Source organism: Panulirus ornatus, chromosome 47, assembly GCF_036320965.1.
Source record: "Panulirus ornatus isolate Po-2019 chromosome 47, ASM3632096v1, whole genome shotgun sequence".
In the NCBI taxonomy this organism is placed as follows: domain Eukaryota; kingdom Metazoa; phylum Arthropoda; class Malacostraca; order Decapoda; family Palinuridae; genus Panulirus; species Panulirus ornatus.
In genome coordinates this window covers 7,440,406-7,452,990 of record NC_092270.1, presented here as the reverse complement: position 1 = coordinate 7,452,990, position 12,585 = coordinate 7,440,406, and the positions used below count along the sequence as shown (strand labels likewise).

The window sequence follows — 12,585 nt, the reverse complement described above, 5'->3', positions numbered from 1 at the left end:
GCATTATGTAATGATAATGATCAAAAGAGGACAAGGTTTTTTGTTTTACATCTAACAGGATTCAAAAGGATTTGAAAAAAAAAAAAAGGAGCTCAGGCTCAGGCCCCTTAATGGACCCTGGGTCTCATGGCAGTGACCTCTCACTCATCGGACTTGGGCATAAGACCCATATATCTGGTTGGGATTTAGCTAAATTAAGCTGTTTACTCCATGGTTTAAGCAAGAACTTAACCTGGCTCTTATCTTTGAAGAAAATTCCACTTTTGAATTTGCTACTTAATAAGTAAGTTCTTGATATCTTCAAGCAGTATTTCCTCCTGGTCTTATTTCACTCTTTGTAACTATGCTGAACTTGTCTGAAAGAGTTTTGTGGAAAACCCATATAGTTATATGGGAATGTCACATGTAAGCAAGAAGTTGAAAAAGGCACTTAATTTTCAATGGATAATGTCTGTAGGATCTTAGTTAGCAGTGTGCTAAACTTAACAGAGAGTATCATGATTTTTGCCTGACTTGATCTCTTTCAATCTCAGGCATGAGTAGCAATGTATATTAACTAGTCTTTCTTTGCGAATCTTTTCCAAGTGTCAAACATTTCAGCTCTCTTATCATCGAGCTCATGAACTCGCCTCTTTATTACATATAGTATTATTATTTTATTTTGCTTTGTCGCTGTCTCCCGCGTTTGCGTGGTAGCACAAGGAAACAGACGAAAGAAATGGCACAACCCACCCCAATACACATGTATATACATACACGTCCACACACGCAAATATACATACCTATACATCTCAATGTACACATATATATACACACACAGACACATACATATATACACATGCACACAATTCACACTGTCTGCCTTTATTCATTCCCATCGCCACCTCGCCACACATGGAATACCATCCCCCTCCCCCCTCATGTGTGCGAGGTACTGCTAGGAAAAAGACGACAAAGGCCCCATTCGTTCACACTCAGTCTCTAGCTGTCATGCAATAATGCCCGAAACCACAGCTCCCTTTCCACATCCAGGCCCCACACAACTTTCCATGGTTTACCCCAGACGCTTCACATGCCCTGATTCAATCCACTGACAGCACGTCAACCCCGGTATACCACATCGATCCAATTCACTCTATTCCTTGCCCGCCTTTCACCCTCCTGCATGTTCAGGCCCTGATCACACAAAATCTTTTTCACTCCATCTTTCCACCTCCAATTTGGTCTCCTACTTCTTCTCGTTCCCTCCACCTCCGACACATATATCCTCTTGGTCAATCTTTCCTCACTCATTCTCTCCATGTGCCCAAACCATTTCAGAACACCCTCTTCTGCTCTCTCAACCACGCTCTTTTTATTTCCACACATCTCTCTTACCCTTACATTACTTACTCGATCAAACCACCTCACACCACACACTGTCCTCAAACATCTCATTTCCAGCACATCCACCCTCTTGCGCACACCTCTATCCATAGCCCACGCCTCGCAACCATACAACATTGTTGGAGCCACTATTCCTTCAAACATACCCATTTTTGCTTTCCGAGATAATGTTCTCGACTTCCACACATTCTTCAAGGCTCCCAGGATTTTCGCCCCCTCCCCCACCCTATGATTCACTTCCACTTCCATGGTTCCATCCGCTGCCAGATCCACTCCCAGATATCTAAAACACTTTACTTCCTTCAGTTTTTCTCCATTCAAACTTACCTCCCAATTGACTTGACCCTCAACCCTACTGTACCTAATAACCTTGCTCTTATTCACATTTACTCTTAACTTTCTTCTTTCACACACTTTTCCAAACTCAGTCATTAGCTTCTGCAGTTTCTCACATGATCAGCCACCAGCGCTGTATTATCAGCGAACAGCTGACTCGCTTCCCAAGCTCTCTCATCCCCAACAGACTGCAAACTTGACCATCTTTCCAAAACTCTTGCATTCACCTCCCTAACAACCCCATCCATAAACAAATCAAACAACCATGGAGACATCACACACCCCTGCCACAAACCTACATTCACTGAGAACCAATCACTTTCCTCTCTTCCTACACGTACACATGCCTTACATCCTCGATAAAAACTTTTCACTGCTTCTAACAACTTGCCTCCCACACCATATATTCTTAATACCTTCCACAGAGCATCTCTATCAACTCTATCATATGCCTTCTCCAGATCCATAAATGCTACATACAAATCCATTTGCTTTCCTAAGTATTTCTCACATACATTCTTCAAAGCAAACACCTGATCCACACATCCTCTACCACTTCTGAAACCACACTGCTCTTCCCCAATCTGATGCTCTGTACATGCCTTCACCCTCTCAATCAATACCCTCCCATATAATTTACCAGGAATACTCAACAAACTTATACCTCTGTAATTTGAGCACTCACTCTTATCCCCTTTGCCTTTGTACAATGGCACTATGCAAGCATTCCGCCACCTCATTCAGGCACCTCACCATAAATCAAACATACATTAAATAACCTTACCAACCAGTCAACAATACGGTCACCCCCTTTTTTAATAAATTCCACTGCAATACCATCCAAACCCGCTGCCTTGCCGGCTTTCATCTTCCACAAAGCTTTTACTACCTCTTCTCTGTTTACCAAATCATTTTCCCTAACCCTCTCACTTTGCACACCACCTCGACCAAAACACCCTATATCTGCCACTCTATCATCAAACACATTCAACAAACCTTCAAAATACTTACTCCATCTCCTTCTCACATATAGTGTGTTTAGTTATTCTCCCTCAAACACATCCACCCTCTTCTGTTTTTCTGTGCTAAAGGTGCAAGACTCGCATCCTTACAATACAGTCATGCCTACTATCCTTTGTCCTAACAGAGACTGACCTCTCCTTCAACACATAAATGCTCTGAGGATGGTTGGATGACTGAGGAGATAACTGCCTTCCCTGGTGTAAAGACATTTTGATAATAATGAGAGATAAGATAAGCACCATTTTATGAAAAATTAACATGAATGTTTGGCAGTTACGGTGACCCTTTAGCAATATTTTTCCAATGATAAAAGGTAAGTGATCTCAAGGATGAACTCATTGTTGTTTACTCCTTGCTTTTTAAAAAAGTATTTTCTGGCAAAGAAATATGATTGTTTATAAAAAGGGTGATTTCATTTTATAAATTTTCTTTTTAAACAAAAGAGAAACAGAAGCAGGAATTACATCACCTCTACTTGCAAGTGGCTCTACAGAAGGCCTTTCCTACTAAACTATGTCTTAGTGTTGCACAGTAGTACATATTAAACTCCATTTCACTTTTCTTTCTTTTAAACTATTCGCCATTTCCCGCGTTAGCGAGGTAGCATTAAGAACAGAGGACTGGGCCTTTGAGGGAATACCCTCACCTGGCCCAATTCTCTGTTCCTTCTTTTGGAAAAAAAAAAAACGAGAGGGGAGGATTTCCAGCCCCCCGCTCCCTCCCCTTTTAGTCGCCTTCTACGACACGCAGGGAATACGTGGGAAGTATTCTTAATCCCCTATCCCCAGGGATATACATATATATATATATACATATATATATACATACATATATATATATATATATATATATATATATATATATATATATATATATATATATATATATACATATTTTTTTCCTTCACACCATTCGCCATTTCCCGCATTGGCGAATGGTGTGAAGGAAAAAAATATGTATATATATATATATATATATATATATGTATGTATATATATATGTATATATATATATATGTATATATATATATATATGTATATCCCTGGGGATAGGGGATTAAGAATACTTCCCACGTATTCCCTGCGTGTCGTAGAAGGCGACTAAAAGGGGAGGGAGCGGGGGGCTGGAAATCCTCCCCTCTCGTTTTTTTTTTTTTCCAAAAGAAGGAACAGAGAATTGGGCCAGGTGAGGGTATTCCCTCAAAGGCCCAGTCCTCTGTTCTTAATGCTACCTCGCTAATGCGGGAAATGGCGAATAGTTTAAAAGAAAGAAAAGTGAAATGGAGTTTAATATGTAATACTGTGCAACACTAAGACATAGTTTAGTAAGAAAGGCCTTCTGTAGAGCCACTTGCAAGTAGAGGTGATTTCACTTATAAATTCAATACTTTTTGTAGTATCATGCAAAAATAATCTGATATAATGGATAAGTCAAATCCTAAAGATCCTTCTTTTTACCTGAATGAATCCAAAAAAACAAAATTTGACAATTAGCCTTGTAGTGAGCTCATCTCCAAGTCTTGTTCACAATTCAAAATTTCTCCTTCAACTTTCATTTAAACTTTCACGTATCTATACTCAAAGAGAAGACGGGCATGGAAGCATCTGCAACTTGTACTACACAGAGAGGGATAACACAATTCATTTTATGAGTATAGTGGCTAGACAAATGCATGGACTAGGCCTCCCTGCCCCTTTCCAGCCTGTAGTGTTCTAACTAGGAATACCAGTTGTGCAAAATAAATCTTAACAAAAGGCACATACCTATATACACATGATGCATCTTACATGAATGGGAATGGAGCTATCATTTAATAGCAAGATGATTCTGCACACCTCATGATGCATGACAGCAAAACCATGGTAACATAGCCATCTCATTAAAGCTGAACTTATTTTGTAAAGACTTTGAGATATTTTTTTGCACTTGATCACCTTTATGGTAGTGCCAGGAACAGACAAAGAATGGCCACACCCACTCACATCCATTCTCTAGCTGTCATGTGAAATGCCCCAAAACCATTATGATGAGATGGTATTTTTAAGAAATAATGGTGTATGATTTCTACCAAAGATAACCAAAATACTAAATCAAACATTATTGCGAGATGAAATATGCCGATTGCCGATTGTTGTTGAATCTTTTGTAATTTTATCTTCTAGTAAATGTCACTGAAATATTCTTGGGAATACAACAGAAAACTGCTGGCTAATGCTTCATTTACTGTTGAACAGTCTAGCAATGCAAACTGAGGTACAGAGGCTTTCTGGAAAGGTTTACCTTATGGCCTGTCTTAAGAAAGGTATAATATCTGAACATCACAGAACCCTCAGCATGAGTAGGTGTACAAATATTGCTGAAAGTACCAACAAAATGCATCTGTAAGTAACTTTAATATTGAAACAAAATCTGGAATAATAACAGCTGTTGAAATGGCATGTACCGAGTTTTGTCTATATGCAGGTTTGGCTCAGATAGTAGCATGGAATGATGCTGGCTTACCTTGAAGTGTGAGGTAAGCCTGGCCAACAGACACCAAGTTCTCAGCCTGACGAGCCACCAAGAGGAACTTTGTGGTCACTCTTGTGATGAACACAGGGTCCTGGTGACTGAACTGGTATGTGGCTAGTGAATGACTGTCCATCTGTCCTGCTTCACTGCTCACCTCCTGTATTTCATCACCCTCAATCACCACTGAAAGCTGCACAGTGGGGTTACCCTCCAGCGGTGCCTTGAGGCTCACCCCTGTGGTTGTTTCACTGATTCTGATCACTCTGATGATCTCACTCACAGAAGGTGGCACTGATGGAGGACAAAGTGTCTGTATGGTAAGACAGGTGGTGGTGGTAAGTGGGAAATGGAGAGATATACTTCATCCCAGGGAAATGAGAATGAGTGATGATGAATCCTGGTACTTTTGTCATGAGTGTTGATAATGCACATTTTGCAGCATGGAAATCAGAAATGATAGTTTATAGTGATCGGATACTATGTACATATCACAGACACAGCATAGTTAAACCTGCTATCTATCTATATCTACAACTCCTGTTCCCACTTGGAACTCCCTCAAGGGGGTGGCCACAACAACAATCTTCAAAACTAGCTAATAACAGGACTGCTTCTTAAACTTTAGTGCTTCACATTTAACAGGCTACTGGCAGAGAGTAACTCTAATGCAATGTTTGCAGAGGCTTCTACCAAATGTTCCTTCTGACTACCTCTACTTAATTGTTGTCAGATGTTTTCTACGACAAGAAGAGATTGTATGTTTGTGAACAGAATGACAGTATTCCACATGTAGGTAAGGCAGAAAGAAAAGACAGCTACCTGAGTTAGAGGAGCACAACTTGAAAACCACTAAAGTGCAGGCTTGCTATGCAGCTGTCACCAACTCTCCCAATACCCAGAAGGGTAGTACTAGTAATTATATTTTTTTTTTATTATACTTTGTCGCTGTCTCCCGCGTTTGCGAGGTAGCGCAAGGAAACAGACGAAAGAAATGGCCCAACCCCCCTCCCATACACATGTATATACATACGTCCACACACGCAAATATACATACCTACACAGCTTTCCATGGTTTACCCCAGACGCTTCACATGCCCTGCTTCAATCCACCGACAGCACGTCAACCCCGGTATACCACATCGCTCCAATTCACTCTATTCCTTGCCCTCCTTTCACCCTCCTGCATGTTCAGGCCCTGATCACACAAAATCTTCTTCACTCCATCTTTCCACCTCCAATTTGGTCTCCCTCTTCTCCTTGTTCCCTCCACCTCCGACACATATATCCTCTTGGTCAATCTTTCCTCACTCATCCTCTCCATGTGCCCAAACCACTTCAAAACACCCTCTTCTGCTCTCTCAACCACGCTCTTTTTATTTCCACACATCTCTCTTACCCTTACGTTACTCACTCGATCAAACCACCTCACACCACACATTGTCCTCAAACATCTCATTTCCAGCACATCCATCCTCCTGCGCACAACTCTATCCATAGCCCACGCCTCGCAACCATACAACATTGTTGGAACCACTATTCCTTCAAACATACCCATTTTTGCTTTCCGAGATAATGTTCTCGACTTCCACACATTTTTCAAGGCCCCCAGGATTTTCGCCCCCTCCCCCACCCTATGATCCACTTCCGCTTCCATGGTTCCATCCGCTGCCAGATCCACTCTCAGATATCTAAAACACTTCACTTCCTCCAGTTTTTCTCCATTCAAACTCACCTCCCAATTGACTTGACCCTCAACCCTACTGTACCTAATAACCTTGCTCTTATTCACATTTACTCTTAACTTTCTTCTTCCACACACTTTTCCAAACTCAGTCACCAGCTTCTGCAGTTTCTCACATGAATCAGCCACCAGCGCTGTATCATCAGCGAACAACAACTGACTCACTTCCCAAGCTCTCTCATCCCCAACAGACTTCATACTTGCCCCTCTTTCCAAAACTCTTGCATTTACCTCCCTAACAACCCCATCCATAAACAAATTAAACAAACATGGAGACATCACACACCCCTGCCGCAAACCTACATTCACCGAGAACCAATCACTTTCCTCTCTTCCTACACGTACACATGCCTTACATCCTCGATAAAAACTTTTCACTGCTTCTAACAACTTTCCTCCCACACCATATATTCTTAATACCTTCCACAGAGCATCTCTATCAACTCTATCATATGCCTTCTCCAGATCCATAAATGCTACATACAAATCCATTTGCTTTTCTAAGTATTTCTCACATACATTCTTCAAAGCAAACACCTGATCCACACATCCTCTACCACTTCTGAAACCACACTGCTCTTCCCCAATCTGATGCTCTGTACATGCCTTCACCCTCTCAATCAATACCCTCCCATATAATTTACCAGGAATACTCAACAAACTTATACCTCTGTAATTTGAGCACTCACTCTTATCCCCTTTGCCTTTGTACAATGGCACTATGCACGCATTCCGCCAATCCTCAGGCACCTCACCATGAGTCATACATACATTAAATAACCTTACCAACCAGTCAACAATACGGTCACCCCCTTTTTTAATAAATTCCACTGCAATACCATCCAAACCTGCTGCCTTGCCGGCTTTCATCTTCCGCAAAGCTTTCACTACCTCTTCTAGTAATGTACCTGCTAATATACAGGAATGTGATCACATAATCAGCAATGCAATACTGTAAGTAAATGCTTACAAAACATGGTTGGGCTAACATGCAGCAAATTTTCAAGAACCTTAAAATCATCTGGGAAGGTCTATGTATACTACAATACATAGCCAGCGTAACAAAATATTATCATTTTCAAAATAATGATAATAATTGTGAAGCATGAAACTTGGCAGGAAGATAACTTACAAAAGGAGGAGTCTATTTGCGTGTTCTCAGCCACCACAGCTGTGTCATCTCCTTCTTTTTGTACTAAGATGGTGTAGCTTCTTGCTGGTAAGGACATAAAGTGAGCCTTGCAGCTTAGGGTCTCTGGGCTACATGTCACCCGTGTTGGAGCAATGGCTTCACTGTCCTTGGGTGAAGGTGTTGCAGGCCGGATGGTGACTGTATAGGTCTCTTGGATGGGACTGGACCACCATACTTCTAGTATGTCTTTCATGAGCTGCCTTGCTGTTACATTCAGATCTGCCATAAAGTCAAACTAACGGTAAGATTACTCTGATCTAAAACGAAGAAATGAAAAAATCGTTCTTATAAATCTTATGTTCACATGCTAACAGAATGATGCCTTAACTACCATCACTAACCTTGGAATGGAATCAGTGTTGATTCTACTACCATGTTGTTGACCCCAAGACCCACCAACAGTACATGGAAGACTGATGGAAAGGAGATGCACTCAAACTGACATGGGCTAAAAGGACCACAATGCTCAGATAGAATTGGAGAGTCACTGACAACCTCCACCTCTACAATGATTGTGTTGCTTGAGTAAGAAGCATCAACTTGTAGTTTTGTGTGTTCACTCAGGGTGAGTTTTGCAGTGCTTACAGCTGGAAATAAAAAGCATGGCAATGGTAATAGTCATATCTTGTTCAATTGGAAATCAGCGAAGTGAGGACAATATATAGAAAACTACTCCTTTGAATTACCAAAGCGATTCTAAACCAAATTACTACAAACTCAGGGTACAGTAATACAGCATCAGACATTACCAAATGAGACAAGTCATTTAAGTCTGTTATTACATATGCCATCTCCACTTTCATTATGATAACATCTGCCGCCACCAAAAGCTGTATTGTGTTTTATTCACATGGATTAAAATACTACTGATAATATCAAGCCACAGGATTGAGCCTTCCTCTTGTGAGTTGTGTGTAAACAACACCACTGAGGCACCCCCCTTCCCCATATGTCTAACCATCATGATAAAAAATCAGACTGAAGTCCCTGAGTGATTACCCTGAAAAGGTGTTACCGGATTCAGCTGGCACTGCAGAACTTGTGTGTTGTCTTCTGAGGCAGCATTGTCTAAGGGAAGGCAGACAGGTACTTGGTCAGGAAGTACCAGGGCCTCTGGCAGGAAACAGGGACTAGCATCTGAGCTGCATGTCCAATCAGGGTTATCAGCAATAATGAGACTATACTCATTGCTGGTAGCCACTCTCAAAGGTCCTTCAGTGTTGCCAACCCGGGCAAGATTGACATCGATTACTGGAAAATATTAAATACCTGTATATGTTTTGTGTATAACTAACAAATCACTGAGCAAATGTTACTAAGAGAATCTTCTTTCTGATGAAAGATATATTCTTCTGTCTCCTGCTAATCCCTGGATATAGAAATTTTCTGCATATGATTAACTTACCACTGAGCACTACCGAAACATTCCAAGAAAATAAGTACACTTAGATTTAAGTTGTATAGAAGTATTTACCCAGAGCTTGGAGGAAAAAAAGAAATTAGATGCATAAAATGAGTCTAGGTACACAGGAAACCTTGATATCGGAAGACCTATTGGTCTTTAATAAGGTTATATGCTGGAAAACAAGAACTGGAGTACATAGGAGAGCCAGATAATAGAAGACCTAACGGTCTTTGATGAAGTTATCTGCTGAATTCATATAAACAAAGATAGTAAAGTAAAGCAGAAACCTCCCAGTCTGATTCTATGCTTTGCAGTACATACACAGTATATTGTTATCCGAGATTTCGTGTGTTCAAATATTGTGCAAAGCATTTTGCTTAAGTGTTACCACAAACAATAAATAATTAGGTAGATGAAAATGTGAAGTTTTACAACCCACTCAAGAACCTTCTGGATGGCTGTCTTTATGCACAGAGACAGTTTCTCATAAACTATCAATATAAAAAGAAGCTCATTGTGTTTTTCCACTTTCATATGAGTTTGAAAACAGATCTTGGGAAGAAGAATGCTTCTTTGTTTCTTGATGACTTTAGCTCCCAGCTGGCTGCTCCCTCCTCTTTGAATAATTCAACAAACCAGAAGCCAATGACATTAAGAAACAAAGAAATATTCTTCCCTCTAGTTCCCAGCATCTCCAAATCAATTAAGAAAAAGAGAAACAGAACATAATTTACCTTTGGGTGTCACAAATGCAGCACCAACAATTCCAACATTGCCATCTTTTTTGTAGCCAATGGTAAGGAATTTGCTACTTTCTCCAGGCTTGAGAACATCTTTGGAGAATTTGAATATATAATTGTCATCTGTGTGATTCACATCCCCTACATAGTATTCCTCAATGATGGTGGTAGTAGGTGGGATTCCTGGATGTCTTACGAGTCCAGCAGTGATGATGTCCTCTACAACTGCCCTCACCCTTACAATGGTGGCTGTTGCACCATCCTCTACCACCTGCATCATCCTGCTCACAGTAGATGCCTCTGGAAAGTCATCTGGAAAAATGTTGTGTTATTTGTAGTTTTTTGTTAACTCATATACCATCACATTTCATAGTTTGGTCTACTGCAATAACTGTGAAATCTAATTTTATTCAATTCAGGAAATCCCTGCCTTCATAAGGAAAAAGACTGTGTACCTGTGAATACTTCATTTACAGCAACGGTGTTTTTCCCCAAGGCCTTTCTGACGGAGACAACAACAGAAGAATCTCTTGCCAAGTCTGGGCTGATGATATGGGCCTGACACATCCCGGCATCAGCCTCATCATCAGGCAAGAGACAGTCAACCATCACATCCAAATCCGTGGTATTCACACTCACAATGTAGTTGTCGGAGTTGCCATCTCCCCAAACCACACACAAAGCATCCTCCCTTAACTGCTTCACCTTTATCTTGTACACTGGAACCATTGTTTCTCAAGTGAGGCTTAAGAATTTATCTATCTGAGTATTCAAATAGAACATGGAATTAAACAAATTTATGCATCTATGAAGCAAAACATATTCTATGTGTCATTCATTAATACCTAGAAGGGAAGACATCCATTCCCATCCTACAAGATTTCCCCCTGTGCTGACATTCCCTTCAGCACCATACTCAAAGGTAGGTTAACACATGAAATTCTAGACATTTGCTACATGGGTCCCCCACAGAAGTCAACCTTATTTTGACATCAAATATCTAGAACCTTCAAGGGCTGCGAGTCAGATGGGGTGACAATACAAGTTTGAAGAGTGGTTTTTCCATTAGTAGATAGTTCCACAGAAGGCTTTTCATATCTTTAAATCACATGTGTCAAGTACCCTCCAAACTGTAAAGGACAAAGAACCACCTGAGCTTTGTTACATGAGCCTTGCCATTTTTATCCCCAAATGAGATATTTTGGGTTTTTTAATTGCCAATGAATTTCTCTTTTCACGGCAAGAAGCAAAATGCAATAGAAATATATAAAATGACATCCTGTCTAGAAAATTTACTATTCTACTTTTCTAAGAAAAATTAATTATTTTACCCCTCTGCCCAGTAATCTATTCTTTTTGTTCAAATGCATATGTTTAAGTATGAAAATTGATGTTTCTTCATAAGGGTTCTATAACTATACCCAGATCCCAAAGATTTTTAATTCCAACCTTAGGACCTGAGGAGAGGGCCTCCCACAAAACATTTGCATTGGGCACCTCAGATGCTTGATACAGCTCTGACATCTGTTTAAGCCCTACACTTCCTCATGCTGACACCTCTTCCAGTACCACATTCCCTCATACTGGTACATTTCCCAGCCCCACACTCCCTCGTGCTGACACCTCTCTCAGCCCCACTCCTCCTCATGCTGACGACTTTCCCAAAACTCACTCTTCTATGCTGACAACTCTTCCAGCCCAACACCCTCATACTGACACCTTTCCCAGCATACACCTGCACTTCCTTATGCTGATATCTTTCCCATCCCCTACTCACTCATACATAATGACACCTTTTCCAACCTCACTCCCTCACTGATATCAATTCACTCACTGCAACTCTCTTGCTCTCACCACATATATCACTTAAGTCCTCCTTATCAGTTTTATTCAATCTATTCATAATTACTCTTCCAGCATTGTATTCTTGATCTTACAGCCATTCTGCTCTTATTCCATATTTTATTATGAAAATTTACTTCTCACTACTTTTATCCACCTTAAACAACTTGCAATCTATTTTGTTACCCCAAACCCATTTTTTCACAGTCCCACAAAGTAAGGCACAATGAAATATGAATCTAGCATGGCCTGACATATATCTAGTCCCTCATCTTGAAGTATGATAATTCACCTCATACCAGCAGTAACTAACCTATGTTTTGCCATGTTTGAGGCACCTAAGCCACCATCCTCCCATCTTTATTTATACCATTCCCTATATATCTGAAACATTCTGCACCACAAAGTT

At 40.5% G+C, this 12,585-nt stretch overlaps 1 protein-coding gene across 5 annotated transcripts in view; it reads right to left on the bottom strand.

Moving 5' to 3' along the window:
- LOC139763496 (uncharacterized) overlaps positions 1 to 12,585 on the bottom strand; it is a 51,061-nt gene that overhangs the window by 21,102 nt on the left and 17,374 nt on the right. For 4 of the 5 annotated variants that reach the window (XM_071689610.1, XM_071689614.1, XM_071689611.1 and 1 more), the window contains exons 6-11: positions 10,790 to 11,053; positions 10,329 to 10,646; positions 9,189 to 9,440; positions 8,531 to 8,776; positions 8,130 to 8,408; positions 5,248 to 5,547 (exon numbers count right to left, since the gene is read on the bottom strand). In XM_071689610.1, coding sequence (XP_071545711.1) covers positions 5,248 to 5,547; positions 8,130 to 8,408; positions 8,531 to 8,776; positions 9,189 to 9,440; positions 10,329 to 10,646; positions 10,790 to 11,053 — 1,659 coding nt within the window. The remainder of the gene's footprint in view (positions 1 to 5,247; positions 5,548 to 8,129; positions 8,409 to 8,530; positions 8,777 to 9,188; positions 9,441 to 10,328; positions 10,647 to 10,789; positions 11,054 to 12,585) is intronic. The other variant, XM_071689615.1, reaches the window with a different exon arrangement.